At 40.0% G+C, this 26986-nt stretch overlaps 1 protein-coding gene across 1 annotated transcript in view; it reads left to right on the top strand.

The window, feature by feature from the left end:
- Positions 1–408: 408 nt before the first annotated feature.
- LOC144728592 (V-type proton ATPase 116 kDa subunit a 1-like) overlaps positions 409–26986 on the top strand; it is a 219928-nt gene continuing 193350 nt past the window's right edge. Inside the window, exons 1-3 of the mRNA XM_078608129.1 lie at positions 409–786; positions 13563–13641; positions 26264–26361. Of these exons, the coding sequence (XP_078464255.1) occupies positions 670–786; positions 13563–13641; positions 26264–26361 (294 nt within the window). The 5' untranslated portion in view covers positions 409–669. The remainder of the gene's footprint in view (positions 787–13562; positions 13642–26263; positions 26362–26986) is intronic.

Here is a 26986-nt window from a genome sequence, read left to right as displayed (position 1 = left end):
TACTTGAGAATGTGAGGCCAAACTGGGTAATCTGAATCACCATGGTCAACAATCGTTGAACCGAATTGCCTTTTCCCATTCTGTACAAACAAACCAGTGCTGGTTGACTGGTTTAAATGGGATCTGGGCACGATGTAAAACTGGATTCGCTTGCCTACGGCTTAAACTGTAGTCTGCGATACCGACGTTTTTTTTGCTACGGTTAAAGGGAAGAGTTGCCACGAGTCTGGGCAAGATTCACACCCGCTTCCCAAGTGCTGATGGAGCAGTAATCGGACCATTTTTAGCATTGTGCTACTCACTGCCATCATCTCCTGTCATTGTGTAATATGGGGCGCGCGGTTGGCTAATGGATCACTGTTCACTTCCGAGCGTGAACTTTGAACAGTGCACTCAGGCAGAGGCACGTGGATCGAGCACAGTTATCCGAGCGCCGTGCCAGTGTTTGATGCCTAGTTCGCTTTGCTCGTGCTGTTATTTCTCCAAGGCTCACTTTGTTTTGGAGGCTCGCTTACACGAGATTCACACCTCGTCGCGCCGTCTGACTCACGAGCCACTGCAGAAGCAGCAGTCTCTTCGGAGGGAGTTCCTCGGCGGTTGTTATATTCGTAGGAATTTAAAAGAACATACCAATTTTTTTTTGACACGCAAGAATATCAAGACGTCAGCATGGGTTCCCTGTTCCGGAGCGAGGAGATGTGCCTGGCGCAGCTGTTCCTGCAGAGCGAGGCTGCCTACAGCTGCGTGAGCGAGCTGGGTGAGCTTGGCCTCGTGCAGTTCCGAGACGTGAGTGTTCCCAATCATCGTCATCATTATCATTGCCCCCCACCGCCCCCCCCCCCCCAGACTTTCCTTTTCCATTGCCTGCCCCATGAATTATTCTGTTTGGTGTGAAATCACTCCGGGGGAATGTTTTTAAAATTCCATTATATGCACCAGATGTTTCTGTTGTGTCTCGGTGTTTTAAAATATATATATATTTCTCACTCCAGAAGATGTGTTGCGTTTTATGTTATTTTTGGTTGATTTCAATGACATTATTTTACTGGGAGACAAGGCAATTTAAAAATGCCTGAGAGAAATGGAATGGAACATTGCACCCCACGTTTTATGAAATCATCCTGCCACGAGTGAATGATTGGGCTGATGTTATGAAACTTAAAAAAACCCCACATAATGGCCTTTATGATTTTGCCTTGATTATAGCAGAAAATAGGGGTGCTACAGTGGTGTCATAGTGAGCACACTGGATTCTCAATCCTGTGCAGCGCCACCTGACACACAATGTTGCAAGTCTCTTAAATCCCCTAACCACCCGCCACTCAAAGTTATAAATAGGTACACCGACACAACAGATTGCGTATGGTGGAGAAAAGTGTGGGTCCTCTCAGCTCTTCCAAGACATAACCAGCATGGAAGAGTAGGCCAAAAGTACCTGTAGAGGGACTCTCGACAGCGCCTTTAACTGGAGACCCTTCTGCCAAGCAGTGTGACGCGTAACAAGATATTGCACGGGTTGCATCTTGACCATGTATAGAAGAAATACGTGTTCCTCATGTACCAAACAACTTCTTTGTAGAATATGTTTTATTTGATAAGGAAGCATAGAAAATCCACATTCGAATCAAAGCATTGTTCCTTGAAAAGTCTACATATACATGAGGAGCAATGAGCAAACAAAACGCTATTATTATTACCATTACCGTAATGTAATGGTTCGATGCCTTTGTCAGGATTTGTTGACACATTTTTTTAAATACCACGGCTAGTTATGTTGATTGTTCACATATGATTTGAACATTCTGTGTTTACAATAGACGCATTAGCAGTGTTGTGTAAACACTTCACTGGCCATTTTCTGTTTTACCAAAAATTATATTGAAAGTGCACAATGGGCTTATACTTTACAGAAAAACTGGCACATTTCGGTAAGGTGACGCTTATTAAATATACATTATATTATCAGATATACCTCACTGAACGGGGGGGGGGGGGGGGGGGGGTTACGTTCCTGGAAGAAAACATGTTGGGCAAAACCGCATTCGACAAAGAATAGACCTTATGGGAAAAGAGGGTTGTGTTATTGGGTCCGAAATTAACACATTCCTGCGGAGGGAGCTGGTAGGAACGTTGGGTTGCTCGGTCAATGGCCAGGGTCAACGGCGGCGTGGTGCATTCCGGGCGGGCACAAGCCGGCGTGAGTAGGTTAAATGTTGAGTTTTATAAGGGCACCACGGGGTGACCAGCCCCTCCCCACCCAGTCCCACCCCTCCCACCCCCCACCCAGCCCCACCCTCCCCACCCAGCCCCTCCCCACCCTCCCCACCCAGCCCCTCCCTGCACGACGGACACAATAATCCCCTGTGGGCTGGTGTACCAGGAGGTTCTTACCAGTATTAACACCTCCCTCTTTGTTTAAACTAATTGTACATGTTCTTTGGGTCTTTCGGTAAAGTCACGTAGATAGGTTGAAAGACAATAACAAAAAACTACGACGTTTCGATCACAACACAAGCGATCGTCATCAGGAGAAAAAAAAACTTTTTTTTGTGATCGAAACGTCGTAGTTTTTTGCTATTTTCTTTCAACCTATCTACGTGACTTTACCTAAAGACCCAAAGAATAAGAATTCCTGCAGTCACGAAAGCTTTAAGTCAAGATTTAATTGTACATTATTTCCGCACTTGTTATTGTGATCAAGGATGCTGAGTCGCTCCCCATTTATTGTGTATGTGTACACGCTTTATTTTTCGATTTCACCACAACACAAAACCGCCGTCTCCATCCCTCTTCCCGCACCGCGGCACTCTCACGCCCGACGCTCGCCCCTGACCCTGTCACTTGAACGTGTTGATGATGATTCACCATCGAGGTGGCCGTCTGGCTGACGTCCTCAACGAGTGGATGGCTAGATGCATGCTGCAATGTGTGAATATTGCGTTGTGCGTGTTGAACGTGTTACATTTACATACAAAAACATGCACACAAAAAATATACGCAAAAACATACATGGTAAATAAATCGTTCTCGCAGTCGATTTATTCACACCTTCCAATGGACGCAGCACTCTCGTGGCACTGCTTTTCGATGCGGAGGTGAGAATCTGAGCAGCGCCAATCCGCGTATAGTCGAAACAACACTGTCGTGTTCTGGAAAACAGACCTCACAGTAAACCGTGTATCGCCGAAACAGGCGTTCAACAAATCACGTTGAGCATATGGTTTCCTGTACCACATATCACTATGTAACCCAATTTTTGTTCCTAGGTACTAAGTGTTATTTTTGATTTGCTTATGCCTAAAAAGTATAGAAATTAGATATTATTCCCCACAAACTTTGCTTTTGTGACCAGGACTTTACGTGAACGAAAGACACAAATGTACACGTTTTCTATTTGAACATAGGTAAATTTCAAAATATCACTGTCCTGGTCACAAAAGCAAAGTTTGTGGGGAATAATATAAATTTTCTGTACTTTTGAGGCATAAGCAATTAGGAAATAACACTTACTACCCAGGATTATTAACTTTGCTTTTGTGTCCTGGTCACAAAAGCCAAGTTTGTGGGGAATAATAGGCCTTTTCTGTACTTTTGAGGCATAAGCAATTAGGAAATAACACAACGAAACATGTTTTGTTCCAAAGTGAATTATCAGTCGTATTGTTGCATTCATCCACCTAACAAAATAATGGTAATACCAACTGATGCATTTTGTGACTATCAGTCTGAAATGTACGTGCTGTATTTAAATACCAAACGTTATCTATGTATTTTTATATTTGTATGGTAAAACAAATCTGTATTAGTGCATCTTTATAAATGAAATTAAAGCAGGTTAAAATACGCAAATAGGTCGCTACTTTTTGAAGGCTGGACATTACTCATTACTTGTGGCTTTTGAGATGATTATCATTAAGATAATCTTTTAAACCAATTTCTATCAACACCTTACAGGATCAATGTATATATTCTGCACGAGACGAATCACTAGACTAATTATCAAGGCGATTCATACAGCTTCTACTGCCTCCTTGGATTGGTTGTAAAAACGTAGCATTCCACCATAACACGTTTGCATTTCCATCCTGCCATATGAAGACTAGACTAATATGCCTAGCCTTTGTAGGCTATGAAATGATATTCGACTCAGTGGAAATAAATGCAATCCATATTCTCACAAACTAAAGCCTAAATAAAAGCATATCTTGAAAATGAATTACAACCATTTACAAAAACAGCTACACTATGAATACGTGGTGATAGTACCAAGCTAAATATCAAAAGCGGAGTTGGATAGAGACATGGTTTTGCAAACGTTATTAATAGATATATTTTTATAACAATGGTAAATGAGAAAAAGGCGTAAATATGAAAATTAACCGTATATAATTCGAAAAATGGATCATGGGTGTCGAGGCACCATACCCTGTCTTGCCAGGAGAAGGCAGTACAGCAAAAATGTGGACTCCACCTGTTCTATCTGTATGGGATAGAGTGTTGCTCCCTCGCACACGTGGTTTATTTTGGATGCTATCGTTTAATCCTACACTTATAAACACTCATGAATTGGCCAATAACACATTAATATCTAGAGGACCATAAAGTTTGAGGAGTAATCTGGGTCTGGCTCTCCATCTGGCCGCCTTTCCCGCTTGTCTGTGGTTCCTCGCACCTCTGAGTCGTTATCTGCCTTCAAGGGCAAGCTAATACTGTGTCGCACGTTACAAATTTAAATGTTTATTAATATCCCACTCGAACGCAAAATGTGGATTTGTGTGTCTGCACAATTGACCCTTATATCTTACATACCAGAGAGATTAAGTAGCCCTAGCTTACCTCCAAACAAATACGGCACATATATTTTGTAAAATTGCAATCCTGCAGCGGTATTTATTTATATTTATAGTTGTTTTGTACATGATATGCTGCAGCCTTGATTGTTTGTAGCCCTTAAGATACATACATTGTTGTGGGGATGAAGCTTTCAACGCAATGCTCAAAGCTGTCTCCCATAAACCCATATCGCCATTATATATAGTGATTCTCCTCAAGTGGCTACCCCCATGCCAAGCTTAGCACAGTTTGTACAATCACATGCATAGTCTACATGTAATTTTAGTCGAATGTTTGCATGAGCCACGCAGAACTTTAATGTTTATATGGTGACATGCACCACTGACTCTGTGTAGATAAAGAAGAGTAATGCAACCGTAAAGTATGCAGACTTCATATTTTATAGCAGAACTACTTGCATCAGACATCCTTCCAGCACAAATGGGTGACAGCTTTCCATATTGCTTAGGCACCCTATATATACACACACATACACACACGTGAAATATGGCTGTGAATAAGTAGTAGATGTTATGGAATCTTGGGCAACTCTAGAAAGCAAGGCGATAGAAATTGGTGCATGTGTGCCTCGTTATTGTATGAGTTACGATTATAAAACAAACCACAACAAACAGTTCATCGTGAGTAAATCAGTAAATATACTGCACATTAGAAAGGCTGTGTGTATATATGTGAACTCTAAGAGGGTGCAAATATTCCTTAATAACTGTTTTGCAAAGCCCTTGGGTAATAATAAGCAGCAGAATTAATTTTACAAATATACTTCTCAGTCAATTCCTTCGGAAAGCAAAATTCTGATAGAAATAATGCACAAGCACTGGGTTATTGTTGAAGATGGTGGTTGAGTCAACATAGAACATTATTAGAAAGGATGCCCTGTTCAACAGATCTTTCAAATTTATTTTTCTTCCTGCCCGCTGGATGCGAAGATGAACCTCTGAATTGTATTTCTATGACCTGTGTTATTTAGAGGTTTCATTACAGTTGGCCAAATTATTTTGAGAATGAGATACTGAATACTGTAAGCACTGGAATATTGCAGTGTTAATCTACTTCTTTAGGCGCTGTATCGTACATGATAATCATGTAACAAAAAATAGTGTTTGGAATAACTAATGAAAAAAAAATGTGTAAATTTAAGTCACTGGGTAATTTGAATGGCTTCTCCCCAAACCTATTTGACCTTCTTGTCGATAAATTAGTGCACATGTGAAATTATAATTGATTATAGCATTAAAACACATTCTGTTGTTTCTTTCTGAATGTACAAATATATATTTTATCACCGAGTAGCCAATAAGGGAGTCATTTCACTGCCTGATTTATTCAAGAAATCTGATATTGATGTTTTAAGTGGTATGTGACTGAGCAGTGGTTGCTTCTGCATACCTATGACCATGTTATCGTTAAAGTGAAGCCTTTTAATGGTTGGTATTTAGAAGAAGAAAAATCGAACAAGCAATTTCGTGGCGCAAACACTATTAAGTCTGTGGTTCTCTCCAGAGTGGTGTGTGTCTGCTCCCATAGCTCACACATCCAGTGGCGTTCCAGTGTGACAGCATCGCCCTGTTAATACAGTCCTTATATAGCAACAATTATAAATGTACGGCCCGTTTGTCAATCCACTGCTGGATGAGGTCCCCTCCCCATGACGTGTGAGGGGGGGGCTCATCTCCTGCCAACAACGTAACCTTGCAGCCCTATGACAACCTGTTCGTGCATGGTGGTCACCCATGCAAGCATTTTCCAGATTAAACTCTGCTTTGCTTCCAAGATCTGATGAGGTCGGGTGCATCCTGGGTGACTTGGTATAGACAGCAAAGGCTGTAATAACAGTAATAAGTTGTACATATTAATTGGTAAATACGATCAATGTATAATTACAATGATGAATTTGTCACGGAGTATAATTTGGTAGAATCAGCTATATTTATAGACACATTGATTTCGTAGAGTTGGAAAAAATAACCACATTGCAAGCGTAAACCATAAACACTCTAAGATGTTAATGTGAAAAACCCCAGAATTAGATGCTAAGTGCTAGAAAATTATTAGCGGTGTCTGCTCTCCAAAGTCGAGCATTCTAATTTCCTCTACATAAGTGATACATATATGCATAATTAATACGCTAAGAAACTAAGCGAACATTTATTACAACATTTTCTCGAACAGTAATTACAAATACAAATTATCTCACACTTAACTGTTATTTGGAAGTTATTCATTATGTTAGATGGCTGATAAACCACATTTGCATTGCATCATTTGCAGCAACGAAACGTTTATCTCTTTTTAAATCCAAATCTATCTTTTTAATCAGACTTACGATAACCGTGTTTCAGTATATCGTCTGATTTCCCAATGCGGTTGAAATACAAAGAGTTAATGATTGTATTAGGATTCTAAATATAGCTGGTGCTTACCGTTTACATATTGATTTTATATAAAAGAAATGCCAGAACTTAGCATTTGGCTTTGTACCTCAGGGCACTAAATTCTGTGTCAGAAGCAATGCTGTTGTGTTGTTGGTTTCAAGCCTCGTGGCCTGTGAGAAAAATAGGTATGCAAATTTACCAAAGCCAAAAAATGATTGTCGTCTATGGCAAATGTTTTAGCTCCCCAGTCACAGAACATTACATATTCCATTTTAAAATAAATTAGTTTATGTGATTAATATCATTGACACATCTTCGTACTCATATTCTCTCAAACAAATTATTTTAAGCAACAATTGAACAAGATCTTGCTCAGGGTTGCATGTTTAAATTTACGTCGTAGGATATACTCACAAGCTATATAACATATACGTGCAAATATATACGCATATGGTAATTTACAACAAAATACAATTGGTCTGAATGCCCCAAGGTGGATCCATGACCTGTATTCTGGCTCTCTAACAAACTAACTCGCATGTTAAATGCAATCAACACAAGCCACGAATGCCTCCCAAAGTGCTCTATAAAGGTTGTGTAAGGTATTTAAATCAAAATCCCTGCGGGAGTAATGAAAAATAGACACAGTGCACACGAGGCATATCCCAATGCAGTGTAATTGCAGATCACCGGACCTGTGGAACACGAGTGACATGACCCATAAAAAATGAAATGAGAAATATTGACTTGTGTTTCTGACCCAAAGGCAGTGAAAACACGTCGGTAGACACATGAAGCTACCTCTGACCTTCACATATAAAAGGTGTTTAGAATGTGGCACAATGCAGTTCGTTCCCACTGTCTGGTATGAACACATATTTCCAGCGTATTAAACAGAAAACCACCACATCTAATCCTGTCAAGGTTCCGAGCAGGGCACTGCATTGCATTGAAGGAAGATCTTCATTGCAGTCGATTTAATATTTGGTTATCGTCATTAGCTCATTATAGACAAGAGGTCAACATTGATCCTGTGTCACCTCTGGACATTGTTGCTTTACAGTTATTTGGGGAGCGGGGGGGGGCATACATTGAAATGCAAATTGCTTTAATAAGGCCTTGACTTTTACACTTATTCTATTGGCTAGTATCGTAATTAAATTACAGAATAAAATTACAAATGATAACTAAGAGTAGAGAGCGTGGAAGCGATGTGGCCCAGGATAGGTTATCTATTCTGAGGTTACTGACATGCAATACATGCTTGTCACTCCTCTAAGTGGGGGCATTGCTGGAGTTGCTTATTGTCTAAATACAAACAAACAATAGTAGCGGGTATTGGCCAAACATCCCAATGCTACGTGATTACCTACAAATTACTCAATTGGGATCACACTAAGTGACATGGCCTCTTCCTGCGATAACTTGACAGGACCCTCCTGAAAGAGTCAGTGAGACATTCCTGGGTAAACATAATGATAATAATACGTAATAATATGTTCTCTTAATTGCCCAATAACTTGTTCATGAGTCTAGTTGTTTTATTCATCAGTAAATTGTGGTTCTTGTTTCAGGTGGCACAACAAAAGACAGAGTACACCACAGGACATTGTAAAACCATTGGGAAAATATTGAGAGTAGAAATCTGTGAACACAACATAAAAGTGATTGAAGACCTCATAATAAAGAATGGGAGCACAAAAGCAGCAAAAAGTTAATTTATGAATTGTAAATCACAATTGGTAGCCCCTTCGAGAGCAAGATGAAACCATAACGAATGATAGAGACAAAATCATAAAACCAGTGGCGGAATTTTATGCAGGTCTCTATAGCAAATACACAATAAATATCATAAACCCCAAGAAAAATATATTTTCAAATGAGGATAATATTTTGGATATTATGCTTGAAGAAGTAACCACTGAAATTTTCATTTAAAAAAATAGGAAACCTTACAGACCAGATAGAATAAATGTGGAAATCTTCAATGACCTGGTATCAGCTGTTGAAATAAATTGAACACCCGTATTTACAAAATGCTTACATAGAAATAAAATACGTAAATTGTGGAATGATAGAGAATTTATGAATACTCATAAATGGAGAAAGTTTTAATGGCCTCAGATTTGCTTCATGACTTTTTATAACAACCAATGAACAACATTACAACAATCAATGAAAATTAACCGCAGGAAATAACTGAAGAGTTTTACAAAGAAGAAGGCAATTTGGGTTAACAGAACAACAGACACATACAAGAATTGTCCAAAACCCAAAAAATATTAAGGGGACATATCCGGAAAACATGTCACAATATGTATGCCTACTATGGTACTTACTGAATCGAAGGTGGGATGGAATAAACATTATAACATAAAGAGGCAAACGAGAGCAGGTTCTAATTTGCATGATGAAAATTGGATACCGAGAGTAATGTGAAGCCATTACTCCTACTGCAGTGTTAAAGATATTCATGATATGCCACTAACAGTAGCATTAAAGTGTGAAACTGAAGAGTGTAATATACATTCCATTTGATCACCCATGGTGGGTTCGTGTAATTTTGGTCAACCAGGTCACTCTTGCAAATGAGACACACCTGGTTTCTTGAGTTCCTCACCTGGTTAAGTAAAGAAAACTTGAGCAACCAAATTAATTAGTCTTATCCTTATTTACACTGTAATGCATGTCAACTAAAAGAGAGAAACTACAACGACTAAAATAATAAACATTGATTTCAGAAGTAAAACGATTGAGGTCATTTTTTAAGTTCTAAGATTGTACAGGAGAATGCAGCCCAATGTAGAGAAACAAGAATGAGAATATGAACACACATTAACCTAGCTCTGTGTTATTCAAGCACCGACGTCAAAACAAAGCTAAATTTAACATCTAATTTATAAGTGATTTGCAGTTAATTGCTGGTGCTTAATTTGGATATGACAACAGTACACCTTGGCTTACAGGCAATGCTGTGAAAATCTCTGGAATCATCAATAATAATAATAAACATTAAGTTGAAAGACCAAGGCCAATTTCTCTTCTCAAGGACGACACTTTCCATTAAATATCCTTTACACCCAGGTAGCTGGAGATAGGTGTTCACACATGTGATTGGCCTTAATAATACAGTAATAAGCAGACTCACCATATTATTTATGAATGTCCTTCTAAACAAGAAAAACATTCAGCTGTAATACATTAACCATCATTGTGGGGTTATTTCTTACTGTTATTAGTGGCAGTTTTTTAAATTATTATTTTAATGTGTTTTTTTATTGAATAATGTTTGCTTGAAACTGCATGGTGGGGGACTAGGGAGGGAGGGGGTTCACCTTCACAGTGCAATTCTTATTTTTAAGAAAGAGTTCTGTGTCATAATTCACCGTGGAACATTTCTATACAAGTGACTGCACAGGTTTGTTTATAAGTGAAGCACTCATAGGCAGTCACCCCAAAACTACGCCCATTGAAGTTAATTTACAGGAATATCCAACCTCAACTCCGGAAATGCCTAAACCTGTTCTTCAAACGTTGACCTTAACAGTACTCCAATTGGACTTCCAACACTGACCCCTTGTTATATAGGCCAGACCTGTCTTTATGTTAAAGGATAACTAAATTGCTGTGTGGTCATTACTTAGCAATTGAGGAATATTAATCCATCTGCAAATATCCAGGCAGTTGGGAAAAAAGTAATTGTTATTCGTGGAAATTAAATGAAATTGATACGATTAAACACAGTAATTTGTTAGATGTAAGAAATAATCTTCAGCATGGGGCATGATTCATGTAGAGTTGGTTTTCACACTTTTGTAGAAGTCAGCCATCAGCTGGAAATTCTAAAGCCCCATTTTGCACTGTACACCATAGCCAAGCAGCATCTGGACGAGTGCAGACAGGAATCACAGGCTAATGTGTATGACGAATGAATGTTGAACGTCTGTCACACCTTATGTCGCCAACTGTGCTAATCGTGGGTGGCTTAGGACGGCTGCTTGCGTTGTGGCCGAAACGTCGTGAGAATTGTATTTTATGTTTTATTTTCATTATTTTATTATTTCCCTTCTACGTGACGTTACCAAAAGAACCAAGAAGTTGAATCCCTGCAGTCACGAAAGCTTTAAATCGAAAAATAACAACAATGATGAGGATAATGATGAGGTTGAATATCATTATATGATGATAACAGTCATACTAATAACAGTGATAATGTTTCGAAACATAAATATGATAATATTACGATTATAATAAATGTTGATTGATGATAATGGGTGGAAACTATTATGAATATAATGATGATGCTGTTGCTTCTAAAACTGATGATTCACCAACCCTGAATATATTAACCCACACCAACCCCTATCGTGTGATGAGCCACTAGCCACCAACAACTATACCTCCAAAGTGCACACGAAAAAAGGCACCAAATTAAGACTCAGTTACCTTTGATGTTTCAGATGATGTGGGGCCATCAGTGGAGACGGCCAGGAGAAAATAACTAGGAGACGATGGCCAGGAGAAGACAGCGCAGTGGATTGTTTAATCGGTGTTGATATTTGAGTGTTATCCCTTCTCAGTGTGGGCTCTCTACATACTCCAGTTTCCTCCCACACTCTAAACACTCAAAAAAATGGGTCTTAGGACTCACGACCTCTTCCACGTTCTTTATCTTAATTTTTTATCATCATCATCAGCAGCAGCCGGAGCATTGTCAACAATCAGCAACAATAAAAACACCATCATCATCTTTTTCGGTCTTTAATCATCACATTTTTATTATTTGTCATGTGTGTGCGTTGATGCCACCACTTTTCTGCAAAGTTTAGAGCAATACAATTCAGCTCCATATTTTGTGTCAAAATACTAAATGCATCAAACACACGTGAATTTATGTAGAATGGACTGCCATTCCCTTTCAGCACTCCTTGCACAAAGCCATCATTGGCCCGAGCCTAACCTTGCCCGTTTTGGGCCATTCTGCAATTGTGGCAAGGGTAGTGGTGTGAAATCAGTTACACATGAATCGAAAAATGCAGAATTTACCACGTAAAAAAGCGGCTGTCATTTCCACACACACACAAAAATCAAGACGCCAGAAATCTGGATCCATGGTTTCAAAACCTCAACTGTGCCACCCCCTTGCAGTTCTGTGACGCTGGTGTTCACCTTTGTATGACAGTCACATCGCGCTGCAGTATTAACAAGGTACAGTAGTTTCACAATCTTGAAAAAATGTTGCACAAGGGAGCACGCATAATACGTGATTGAAGGTAGTTTTATTTCAACATGAAACATGTGCTTCTTGGCAGTGTCTTAGAAATTGTGAGATGAGATATGATGGGATGATCATTTTGGCCATGATTCCCAGTGCTGATCTATAGAACCTGACCAGCTGTTGACGTGGCCTGGTTTCACAACCATGGCTTGATAATTGTTGAGATGGCACTTGGCATGATCCTGTTTATGGCACTGACTCAGACTATTTAAGTATTCCTTGTAAATTGTGAAAGCATCATGAAATGTTAGCAAATAATAGTGCCATAACGTTAATAACATCTTTGGCCTTGGTATTGTCAAAGGGTAACTGTCATAAATTATCACGTTTAAATTAACTGGTTTATTTATGTTATTTATTTAGCAAAAATAAACTTTATTTAAGAATCTCTTACACATATTTTACAAGTTATCAATTTTATATAACAGCAACATCTCATTTACAGCACTTGGAAAATAGAATTAGTTGTTCATTGAGCCAGCGTCCGGGTATAGGACCCTTTACTGTCTTTCCAAAATATGAAAGATCAGCCATGCGTGACTTCATCGTCATTCTTTGGGCCATATAAGACATTTATGGCTTGTCCTTCATAGGAGGTCTTTCAAGATGTGTAAACACAGTCTAGCCAGGCCTGACACCATTACTTGTGCTGAAAAACTTGAGTGTCACAAAGTATCAGACTTTTTTAAAATGCTGCCTCTGAATGCTCAAATCGCAGTCAATCTCTCGCGACTGACAAACGAATGACACTGCGTCTGTACTACTGTGATGCAGCTTGGAGACCTTAAGCAGAGATGTCATTTGAGAGAGCAGTGAAGTGTGCCATTCTGGCTTCCAGCATGTGTGAATTCAACACTTAGTGCATGTGTATGGTGTGAAATCTCCTATCTCTTTTTTTGATTTGCAACTAAATGGAGGTTTGCCTCTGTCCACCTCTGTCTTGCTGTGTGCCCTTCCATCCTTATGTCCATCATGTCTCTTTAATCTATCTCACTCTCTCCTTTTCTCACCCTCTCTCATGATGCCTCCACCTCTCTCTCTCCCCCCATGTGCAGCTGAACCCAGGAGTCAACACCTTCCAGCGCAGATTTGTGAACGATGTGCGGCGATGTGACGAGATGGAACGCAAGCTCCGTGAGTGCTTGCACTTCTACAGTTTTGTTTACATTTGAGATTTTTCTGCACTTCTGAATATTGTACTCGACTCACGCTTCTCTGCAGAAAACAACCTCATGTCACAAGGTTAATTTGTTGTAATCATCATGCATCTGTGGTTGCTTAAAGTTTCAAGGGCCAGAATAGAGGTTGCAAATGGGGCTCTCTTCGAATATATTATTCAAGCTCCTGGGAGGTGTGTGCCGAGCAATGACAAGCAATACTTCTTAAATGTAATGCCTGCCTCCGTGAAAAGTGCATGATCAGCATTTATAATGCACAGAAGTTTGCAAAAAGGACAAGGGAATTAAAATTACTTGGGCAAGGAAGAATTTCTTGCCCGCTCTTGCATTAATTTGGAGAATAATTGTAATGACCTAATTCATACTAACTACAGGAGCTTGTTTAATAATGTATACTATGGGGATTAAATACTCATGAAATGGAGGACAATATTCACGTTAAAAGGTCAAATTATTTTCTTTCTTTAGTCATTGTTAATGCAACACAGTGCTATGTATTACTTTAAATTGTTTCAAAGTGCTGTGTCTATCTATACTGTATTATAACGTCGTAATTTTTTATAATACTATGGCCAGATTACTTTTAGCATTGCTAAAATAAAAAAAAATGGCTTTGTAAAGATAAATCAAGTTATATCAAAAGGTATCGGATGATCAAACTCGTTTTTGGACATTTCTCTTTCGTTCAATAACTTGTGTTATTTGTAGGAGTCGATAGAAGTCCCTAAAAGTCATTGAGGCAATCTAGGCGTGATGACAAGATTGCGGCACATTTCACAAGGCACTATACAAAAATTCTTCCAGGCCAAATGGTGTGAACACATAAAGAGTTTTTTTCTGCAAGGGGCAAACACATCTCTCTTCCTATCATGGACAGGTGCTGTCAGACAGTTAAACAGCATATTGGAATTGATAGGGAGCATTTGACATTTTGGAAAGATTGTTCCAAACTTAAAGTGCTTCAAAAGCCAACCTTTGATTTGATTTTTTTTCTTAATGTTGTTCATGACTTGTGCTGGTCAGTGCTGGAGCTCAATTGTAATGGTTTTGTTTACAGAGTTCAGTGTCGAGTGCCCCTGACACTTTTTGTGCAGGTTGCTCAAATATGGCAAACACCAATTTTCATAGGAGTTCGTGTTTATGTGATAAGTATGTGGACGCCTGGGGCCTTATACTGAATGCCTTTGGTTATGACAGATAAAAGTTACAGCACAATGTCTGACATGTAGGGCCACAGCAACCAAGCGATATGGTACCCTCTTAACACACAGTAGGTGGTTGCTGTGGTAGAACAATGGAATGTCACAAGTAATTTACATTACAAAAATACAATTTAACCTTAAACCAAACTATTGCCCTACGTATAGCCGAAATAAAACAGATGTACAGTTCCAATCATAAACACAACAGCACACACCCCTGGGAGCTATAATCCCAAGTAAATTCATCATTGACATACATTTTTCGTTTTAGTTCTGTGTGGATGCAGCACAGATTATATTCCTGTCGAATATTAATCCTCTAGCAGGCTAAAGAAGCTAAATCCTCTATCTCAAAATACCTGTTATTGTTCCACGGTGACAACGCAAATTCTAAATCCATTGTGAAAGATGGCATTTAGGAGTTATATTTGAAGATGCAGATACCAGTCAATATTAATTTTAAGCAGTGGGTGCAAACGTTGGTTTGGATGGTTATGAAAATGTAATCTGCTTAAATCTGTATAGAGCTGTAAATTCATGTTGATAAGTGAAAATCTATGAGGAGTTGGATGATTCAGATCTCATCGTGTTTTATTTGAAGATCGTGTCATGAATAAATAAATGACTGCGTTTCATGGTCCAATTACACAAGAACCATACTTGCTGACGAAATGTAAATATACTGTATATGAATAAATTGTTTGATATGCGTATAGTAAAACCCCTCTTAACGACCACCCCTGTTAATGACTAATGGCTTCATGACGGGCCTCGATAGAGCCCAATGTGTTCGCTTACCGACCATTTCCCTGTTAACGATGGGCTTATGACGAGAACGCGACCGCCAATTTCGGCCAATCGGCGAGCTCCAAAGTGGTCTGACCAAGCCTCAGCCAATCAGCGATGTCCATTCATGAGCGTTTGGGGGCATTGTTTACATCACATTCAGTGTCTGCAGGGCTTTGAAGTGGAAACATCTCTTTTGAATTCTTGGTGTATTTTGACTTCAAACTTTAATTCAATCAATAATTATGCATATCTGTCAACCCATACAGTTTACCTGTATTCTTGTACAGGGAAATTGAGTTTTCAAATCCATACGGCGTACAGCCATTTCAATACGGCAAAAAAAATTGTATGTGTTTCTCCCTTGTGATGGGACTTTGTAGGATGAACGTTGGGTGACCAATACGGTCTAATTGGGTCTGTAATAAGGTAGGCACTGATAAGGGGTTAGCAGGTATGCTTGCGAATTAAAACAAGAAAGTATCTCCTTCCAAAAAATATCAATTTTCTCCTCTCAACTTCTCCATCAACCCCTTAAGCCAGTTATCGTTTTATCCTAAGATAAGATTTTTGTTGTAGGTACAGTAAATATTAATTAATGCATTGATTAACCATGTTTATTTTAATATTATGCATTTATAATGTTAGTATTTTATTTATGAATAATTAGCTCTTGTGATTGATAATGAGCAAGCTTCAACAATCGCTATTGTACCCATGGTTTTAGCAGTCTTCAGATAGTAGAATACACTTGAATAATATTTACCTATGGACCAGCTGCATGTGTTGACGTGATTTTACATGCTTTATGGAATGCGCATGTACTGTAGTTTTTACAGAGCCATATGGCTGCACAAAGCACGATTTGGTACTGGATTAATGCAGAGGATGAACTGCTGAAGGGAATATACAGTTTCAGTAGCATGTGCTGAGCACACACAACTATCCATCCATAGAAATATAGTCTGCCATCCAATCCAACAACGTCATTTGCTTCTGAAACAGCAATTATGCCAGATGTGCATTGCAAATCGCAAGAGGCGTCGGCCGAGAAATAAAACACCAACTCACAACGTGTGGTGGGTGTTGTGATCGGCAATAGAACAGAGGCATTAATTGAAAATCACCACATGTACACAGTGCATGACTAAAGGTTTGTTGAAACAAATAGGATTAGCTCCCTACTTTGTAATTATAATGTGAACAGCTGTGCCACTCAAGTGTAACGAGGGGAAATCGCGCAGTCGGGACTGACGTAGCGTCCAAGTGGGCATTCTGTGGAGCCACAAACCGTGACTGCTCTACTCTTCAACATCTCGACCTTCACTCATTTTCACCCCAGTCCATCCGACTATCAGATTGTTGAGTGATGTACCCAACTGTGGACTATGTCGACCACTGAGAACCATTGGCTCTCACTCACTCACTGATACGCTTGACCGGCACGTCGTTAGAGCGCCCTCCGTGTTGACCGATCCACCGCAGCCTTCCAAGCGCCCTCAATCGAGGCTGCAAAATCTGTCTCGACCTGCCGCCGCCAGTTTTTTGTCCATTCGCGACTCCCCAGGTCTTGTGCAATTGTCGGGTAGCAACAACAGACGGTCGAGAGAGGCACGAGGCGATGTGATGACAGACATCCGTCTGACAAGTCCAAACAGAGCCAGCCACCTCGCGGCTATCAGGCCGGCGTGCTCAGCCATCATCTTGTTGCGTACAAAAACGAAACAGTGAATGCCAAAGATGCAATACTGGCATTGCATATGGAAAGCCCGTATGGTGTCTGAGTGAGTTTTCAGCATAATACAGGTTTCCTTCCCATACAACATCACGGAAACAATGCAGGTGTTTTCAGTGCAACGTTAAGTTGCTAGGCTCAGCCGTTTTTGCTTCCATACATGACTGAGTTGTGCCATGATGGAAGATGCAATGCTGATGTGTTGATGGACCACGGTGGAACAGTACACGGAGGAAACTACGTCACGACTCAGATATGGAAACCTATCAGTAGGTTCCAGTGTATGTCCCAGCACGTGAATGAAGGAGCAGAGCCGCAAACCTTGTTTTGAACTTACTTTTTTTTTCTAAGAGGTATGAAGGCCCATGCCATTACTGTATCTGCCTGGTCAAAATGACTTAGTGCCATGGGCCAAGAGATCTGAAGGGATAAGGTACATTCGGGGTAATTTGGCCATGGGCTGTTCACAATAGTTTAATGCAATCTCTTCAATGCTCGAAATGTGTATCCAAACTTGATGGATGACCACAGTTTTTTTTAGCACATTGATGAATTTAAATTTCTTAAATTATGATTTCAGTTATTTGTCTTAATGGATGTATGCACAGTCTTGCTGTGACACAGTATTAAATTTGCAATGATGGACTCTTCTGTGCATGGCACACAAAACGTCTACAATCACTTCTTTTCGTGGTTAACGCTTTAGTAGGAGATGCAATGCTTTTTTGCTGTGTAATACCAAAAGACAAAGTTCCCCCGTATAGCCTTAACAGACTGTTGGGGCAAGTGCTGTTAGCGAGCACCTATGAAGGCCGGAACAACACACGAGGGAGTGGGTGGCCAGCAACACGCCCGGCCGCCTTTGTCTCCCCAGTGGCGATGTTTACATACTGCACCAGATACTCATGTGAGGCTGAGTCGACCTAGGGGAGACCCAGGACCGGTTCAGATAATCGTCACTGGTGTTGGCCGTGGGCGGAAATCGAACTCGGGTCTTTGGGTTCTTAGCGCAGTGCGCTAACCGCTACACTACCGCTCCTCTTGTGTGTGATACAAACACACAGCCTCACACACATTCACTGAGCAATTTGTCGCACTCAATTTAAACTCTGACAAATCCAATTTGGGTGTCTTCCAAATAGGCAGCACATTCTGTGGTTGTCATGGTGATACAAGTAGACACACATGTTGATGCAAAAGTGTCTTCAGGTCTGGTTGTACACTCTGAGGTTGTGTATTTTCTGTATTGATCTCACATTCAGAAGCATGCTATGTAGATGTTACTCAGTGATTGACCTTGTGGATACTGGTGGGAAATTGCATGATTTCGGATGTACAAGTCAAGTAATTTTAATATGTGGTTGACCATTAAAATAATCATTAAGAAGATTTTACTCAGGCTTAGTGTGTCAAACAATTAGGACTAATTCAGATAGAAAAAACATTATCCAATTTTTTTTAAATAAGGGAGAAATTCTCATAAAATGACATGTATCAGATGTACTCAAACAGTTTCATGCTGGGATGGTGATGATGCTTTCAGTTTCATGTATGTGCAAAACCATTGACTTGTTCCATTAATATGCCAGTTTTTTCCCCTAACTTTCAAATGACAACCCATTTGTAGTATTAGGATGCTTTTTAAATATTGACTGCGAGGTTGCGTAATTAGAGGAAATGCCATGGCTGTTTAGCAATCTCTGTATAACACAATAACCAGCATGAGCTGCAACATTAAATATTCCAGGATATTGGGTGAGATTATAATTTCTGCTGGTTAAAAATACAGTTGGTCAATTTATAGCAGCTGCTTAGGGAAAATGCTTATGCATATTTGAATTTTAACATGAAGATTTGTAACCCAGTAGATTATCGGTGTGCATGTCAGTTAAACTGAATTACCTCTAGTAAAATGCTTATGCCTGTATTAAAGCACATTCATATCCATCAACAATATTACGTGACAATCATTTATCAGGAAGTTAACAGTACTTTTCATATGGATAGACGGGCTCTGGCCACAGGAATGTGGAAATTCCACCGGTGTCTCATGGCCACCTAGAGAGATGGGCATCGTCCGATGCTTGCTTGAGCCTAGAACGTTCTCATCTACATCTACACAAGCAATAACGCCGATTTTTCTTGGTGCTTTGTACTGTACATGAGTATTGCATTTGTATTAACATATGCTCGACATGGCCGTTGAGCATGTATATCACCAAAATTATGCCGCCTCTTATCACGGGAAAAAACTCTCCGATTGCAGGGCCTGCTGGAGTAGAAAGTAGTGTTTTTGCTCATTAGCATATTAAATGCAATTTTATAATTACAATTATCAGCACGACTGTTGTCATCCTGTTTCACTAGCCGCTCTGCAAATCCAGGCTATGTACAGAAACCTTGTGCAGGGGTTGAATATAACATGCCTTTTCCCAGAAACGTGAAGCTATCCGTAATCGTGACGAACATGGTTACTTATGTTGCCTTTTAAAAGGAAGAAAAAGGGGGAAATGGCCAAATAGTTGTGGCTAACGTGAACAAAACCCTCCACACTTATTTACTTCTGACTTTGTTTGAGCGCCGATAGTAAATCATTGTATCGGCTGCTTTCTGTCTAGTGACTCTAGTCCATTAATGTGTTTGCTCAGGGGATGTTTACAAAAAAATCTACATCTATAAGCATTTTGACATTTATTCAGTATTGAAGTTCAGCTCATTGTGATGCACACTTTCTTAACTATTTTATTGGTGCCTACGCATAAACAAAACTTGAGGGGAATCTTCTAATTAAATATGAAAGAATCAATGTTGGATAGCAATTAGAGCACTTTAGGCTTAAAATGTCCCATTTAGCACACAAGTGTAACATTGTGAAAAGGCATCATTTTATACTTGATTTGACGCTTGCGTGACTGCAGGAATTACTCTTTGGTTCTTTCGGTAAAGTCACGTAGAAAGAAAACAAATTAAATAATAGAATACGACGTTTCGATTGCAACACAAGACACCGTCATCAGGTAAGAATGAATGAAAAAACAAATCTAGTAAACTTAGAAATATAATGCAATACAACACAGAGAGTCGGCTAACACAATAGTCAACACCCTACCTGGTTGAAATATGCTAAAAATGCCCCCCCCCCCCAATATATTTATATAAAAATATATTTTTTAAATTGTATTGCTATGCTACGACAGGCAACCAAGCACGGCCGTCCGAAATAATCATTAGCAAATGTAATTATAATAATAACTAAACTTAATAAATTTACATTATCATTACACCGGTTCTAGTATTATGGTGGACTGCAGTTCTGAGTGTGGGTTGTCCACGTGGTGTTGCCGTGCCCCAGCAGAAGCCGTTGCTCGTCTGTTGTGGGTAGGTACAATCAATGTCAAACACTGTCCTGTCTCTCCATTTCATTACTTTCAAATGTATTAAAAAGTGGAAAACTATAATGTAATATGAGTGTTACGTAGGCTATCTCACTGTCGAGTGGAATCAAACGTTTTTGGTGAAAACGGGCCAATTTGCGATTGCTAATCAATCAACCATCACTAACGTTAGCTATCATAGCTAAGTAAGTTGCTTGGAAAGTTAATTAGCCACACATTCACCCAGTGACCAACAGTGGCGCTCACGGGCGTATTCAACTAACGTAATGTCTTAATTACGTTATATTTGTCAGAAAGCCCACGAGAAGTCTGAGTAAAGTGTCAATCATTTATGTTGCGCTGCATGTGTAATATTTGTAGACAGTAGTAGCTTCATTTATTGCATACTCGTATAGTATAGTGTATAGCTGTACAGTACGTGCTTAGTGTTTCTTTGATTAAAGTGCAAGCAGTTTTATTAGTCAGCTTTCATTCACAGTGTGTCATCATGACTCATGAGCAAGAGAAAGGGTGGCAGTGACATTCGTCAGTTTTTTGGGCAGCCTCAGAAAAGAAGAAACGTAAGTTGAGAGCAGTGAGAAAATGAGTACCAGTCAGATGATAAAAGTATACAGTTGTACAAGAGATGAGTAAATGTTTCTCGATATAATCATTGCCATTCAGATCAGACATGCTTATTAATCCATTCCTTAACATCATGACAAGAAACACCACTTCTTTACTGATAATATTCATTTCATGTTCACTCTGGTGCATTCAGAGTAAAGAGAGAGAGAGAGAGCATGAGGATGCCGACAGGGCAGGGAGAGCAGGTGACATGGAGTTGAGTGAGAAAAGGAGCAAATATTGATGGTTAAAACCGAAAAATGGCATCACAACAGTCTAATCCTCATGTTAATTTAAGCTGAGATATTCCTCTAAGTATGGCTTCTCATGTGTATTTCAGATAATACAATCAAGCAGGGAGAGTGAGTTTGAGACAATGACAGACAGAGAAAGAGAGAGCAGACAGGCAAGCGAAGATGGAGGTAAAGGAGAGGGAGGGGAGGAGCTTGGACCTCGCCCAAATAAGCCAAATGTTAATGTCATACCGAGTCAAACCCTATCAAATAGGACACTCTACTTTCAGCAGAAATGGTTTAAAAATTATACTTGACTCCATTACAGCCCCTCCTTAAAAATGGGTCCTCTGTTTCTATTGTGTCACTGTGGTCTACACAGCGTTAACTTAGTTACCCACTAGTAAGATCATCAATGGGTTTGGTGCATGAATTGAAGGGCTTCTTTAATCAATCTGGCAAGTTCAAGGTGATTTTTCAGGAAATCGCAAAATCAGAGCATGGTTTCACCTCGTTCAAACCTTACTGTCCCACCAGGTGGACTGTTCGCACCCTTGCCATCTGCTCAGTTCTCAGCCAGTATGAGTCAGTGCTGACAGCCCTTGAGGAAATGGCATCATGCAGCTCATCTGACACTTCAACTAAGGCCAATGGTCTTCATGGAACATTTCTAAAAGGGAACACTATGCTCGGCCATGTAATGGCTGAAGACCTGATGGGGGATTTGGAGAGCCTGAACACCTCCCTGCAGCTTAGGAAACAGACTGTTTCAGGCATGTTGGAGGCTGTCGACCGGAGGAGCACGTTGATGTCTTGTTTGCACAAGATACTGCTATGGCAACAAAGTTGGACCTACAACCTATTCAGATGCCTCATGTCCGCAAATCTACAAAGCGTTACACTTGTCAGGCTGCAGCCCATATCCATTCGGATGCCCAGTCTTTGTACAGAGCCCAATTCTGCAACGCTTGGACACAGTGAATACTCAATTCATAGAGGTTTGATCAAGCTGGATTCCACAAGCTGCAGCAGCTTGTAAATGTGCTGCTACGTGGAGACATGGACAAGGTGGTAGGCGAGTCTCCTGATTTGAATTCAAGACTACTGCAGGTGCAGCTGGCCATGCCTGGGGCTAATTACACATATCAAACGAGCTCAGATGTTGTTAGCATTATTAGGGAAATGGTGCCAGAGGTGAGATGTCTCATCAGTCTGGTGGAAGCTTTAGCAAGGCTTCTGCTGGTCGTCCCTACCTCCTCTGTCGAGACTAAGAGGAGTTTTAGTGCCCTGAGGAGGCTTAAGGCATGGCTTAGATCTTCGATGAGTCAAACAAGGCTGAAAAATGTGGCCATGTGTCACGTGCACCAAGAGAAACTGGACCTTGAAGGAATATTCCAGTCTTCTATTGGTGTCAACGATAAGCACAGCAAGGCCTTGGGATTCTTAGCTTGAAGAATGGCAAGTCAAAGCACTTGTCATTGCCTGGAGAGGAGATGAGAGGATAGGAGAGCAGAGGAAAGGAGCAGAAATTACTGCAGAGCAGGGGAGAAGATAAGAGATGACTGGAGAACAGAGGAGAATATAGGACCAGAGGAGAGGAGGAGAGAGGGCTGTAGAGGAGAGGAGAGCAGAGCAAACGCCTCTGCTGACCACCCAAGTTTACTTGTACATGTGTAAATAAAAACAACAATTTGCTAAACGTTGGCCACAATATCTGGACTTGTCTTCATATAACAATGCATAGACGTCTGTTTATATGATTGTGGTTATGGTTGTACTTTATTAATCCCTAATCTCTGTCATTACATACAATGAAACAAGAAAAGGTAAAAAAATAAAAAACAGCAATGTAATACAATACACGATTAGACATTATTGTAAAAAATTAAAAAAGTCCATCCCATGTGTTAGTGATTTTTTTATATTTTAGGAAGGAAATTCGTTTTTAAATTTAGATTTCTTTTTTGGGGAGGGGAACCCCAGACCCCCTGGAAGATTTGGTCCCCCCCAATGTTGACTCCATGGCTACGGCCTTGCGATATACGAATACAAACGTTAGGATAGAAGCATGAGCAAAACTTTAACACCTTCTGTTTTGCACTGATAAAGAGCCACTAAATAGGTCCACACTGATTTCAAAATAATATCCCCTCCTGTGCTATCTTTTGAATGGAAGGTGAACCCGCTTATGATATTCAAAACGTGAATTTATAACCACCACATTTAAAAATGTGATGATTAATATAAGTGGCGACATAAAGCACAGAAAATTGCACGTGCTGCATGTGGCACGTTAATGCAGTTCTGCCACATGCAAGCACTGAAAGTGATGGTATAAGGGGATACAAATTATAGGATGTAATGCACATCTGAGAGAACATGACACGACTATATGAAGATATGTTTATTCCTTCACTGAAAATGAATCTCTTCACAAATGGTTTTATAAGCCACAAGTAATGAGAGTGGGGACATTCAGTACTGTCATGAGTAAAACGAATGTTTTAAGCAGCTTGAGCACAAGTAACCTCTTTAGTCAGAAAATTTCCTTTGAGTTACGTATCATTCAGGGTATCGGTAGTTACGTGTCATGGCGTTGGCATAGTGATTACATCACCCTGATATCACCCTAATTATTATCACCCTGAGCTACAATCCCACCAATCCAGATTTGATTCTATGTATTGATCATGTGCAATGCCAATAGCAATTGTAATCTGAAACTTATTAGGGCCTACCCGAGATAATTATATCCTAAAACAAATATCTGATTTTGTGAATTGTATCACAACTGGAAGAGAGAGGTGGTTAGTCATGATATTGTGACACCACCTCGGCATGTGGTGTGCTGGCTTTATTAGGTGCTTGCTAACATTACTTGTCTGCTAGTGCACATGGCTAAATAGGGAATAGTATGTTTGTGGCTATCTATAATGTATGCTAGCTGTGAGCTGAAGCAAAATGTTGGATATACACATGTGTAGTGAATCACTGCAGATACACGAATAGTAGGAGGCACTCTCGTTTATTCTAGCCATCACAGTTACAGGGGCTAACTATGCTATGGTCAGGACAGATCGCACACTGCCTGACCAACAACGCCGAGGAGGTGAAGGGGAGAATGAAGACGGGGACGAAGATTTGGTAGCATGACAGGTTCCATTCCAGACGACAGCCCCGACCCTGAGTCGGGACCTCCCTTTTATTCCCCCAGCGGGGCCTGGCTCTGCCCTCGGCCACGCCCCCTTCTGGAACCTACCAGAAGGTTCCTGGCTTCACCTCACGTGTCCCCTCCATCACCTTTGCCCAACATCCCTTTCCCCAGCCTATCACATGCCCTGCCGGCAGACCGGGCTGCTACACCCTCAGACCCCCCCTTTCTGCCAGCAACCAGTGCTATGCGCCCTAGTTACCCATTCTACGTCACTACACATGTATCAATATGATTGGAGGGCATGCACATTACTTTAATTGACATTTGCATCCTGCTGGCACCTCGGAGGTAACATAGCTTATGTAAGTGCCTGCAAAAGTGTGCTTAATTTGTGTCCACAGAAATAGGCCTTTTCTTCTTCTCTATAACAAGGAGACAAAAGGCACCTAGAGTGGTTCTGGCCTCATAACTTTTTTAAGAGACAATACCTCATAGACACTTGTTAGCAGCAGTTTAACCAACACAAGAGTTTAGCTTAGGGGGATTTGGACTTTGTAAATTTGATTGATGTGTTTTTGTGTATGTTATACACATGCTGTGTGTATGTAATTTGGTGGGGGTGGTGGAAGGTAAAGTGTTTGCATTCGGAAGGTTGCAAGTTCAAATCCTGGTCCAGAGTTTCCTCAACCCATTATCCCCCAGTTTACTCAGCCCATTATTGTGGAGAAGTCAACAGTGGAAATCCCATGGAAAAACTTTCCCTCATCATAGGAATATGGAATTTCCACCACTGGTTCAGGGATGTAAACAGGCGTTGACCACCACCCCATGCTCAAATTATTGGAAAACAACTTTACCAGAATGTTTTACTTTTATATTTTTTCTTTCAGATGTACAGTATACGCACACATCCTGTTCAAACCCCCAAGTTATATCATTAAATGTTACGATTTTGGGTCACAATTCAGAGCAAGAATCTTTTTCTGTCTTATTTAACTTTTATGTATTACATCTCTCGGCCCTACTTTGTCCAAATAGGTTTGAAAAAGTATGGAAAATGTACGCAATTTATACAAAATTATTCGCGTTTCAAAGCGTGCATTATTTCTGCAAAAATACTTTGTTACGTGTTTTTTTCAAGTAAACGTGTTTGTGGTACACTCTTGCATGCACATAGCCGCAATTAATGTTGGCAAATATTTAGCCTTTGCTATGGATCGATATAAATATGGTGGCACAAATCAATGCATATGAAGAGAAAATTCAATACACTTAAGTGGTAATTAGTGAAGAATTTACTTTTCCTGAATGTGTATAATCAAAAAACATTACCACCAATTTAACTTCATTACATTGGCGGTTTGCATTTCGTTTCACCTCAGTTGTTAATGCAACCATGTCTTTTAAAATGTATTTGCCTAATGTGGCCATACCATGTAAAGTAAATCATGTCCCTTCCTGATGCAGGCTTTCTGGAGAAGGAGATGAAGCAGGCAGAGATCCAGGTGGTCGACAGCCACTCCGATCCCCCTGCACCAGACCCTCGGGAGATGATTGACCTGGAGGTAAAACTGCCTCACTCAGACACTTATGAACTGAGCTTCTTCACGAACACAACCATTAAATGCCATTGACAAGCAACATTTTAAGAAATATACTTGTTGGAATAAGGCCAATTCTCCAGAAACATATCATACTCTGACCCTCAAAAGTAAATCCAAGCCATCTTAATCCACACCTCTGATTAGCACGGTTGTATACGTACGGTGCGACATAAATTCAACATGCATATTTAACCCACAGTATTTTTGATTTCACATTCTGATGGCTAGAATATGGATGCAGAGTGTTTGTTATCACATTCGCTGTGACTCACACCTCAGATGCTGTTAAAGCTATCGTATCTTTGTTACAATATTTTACATTGCTATTATAGGGCTTTAAATTTCCACACCATCATGATATTGCTTGTTTTTAAGAGTGATGTTTTTTTAAGTGATAAAAACAACATGTAGTGTATTCTTGGTTCTTTCGGTAAAGTCACGTAGATAGAAAATAAAATAAAAATGATAAAATGAAATTACAAATTTTAATAAAAAATTGAAATAAATTGAAAATACAAGCAAAAATCCCATGACGTTTTGATCGCAACACAAGCGGTCTTCTTTTCTCTCCGCCTGATGAAGACCG

This window comes from Lampetra planeri, chromosome 2 (assembly GCF_965212315.1).
Source record: "Lampetra planeri chromosome 2, kcLamPlan1.2.h2, whole genome shotgun sequence".
Lineage (NCBI taxonomy): Eukaryota > Metazoa > Chordata > Hyperoartia > Petromyzontiformes > Petromyzontidae > Lampetra > Lampetra planeri.
The sequence above is the reverse complement of the archived record's forward strand: the minus strand, read 5'-3'. Positions and strand labels throughout refer to the sequence as shown.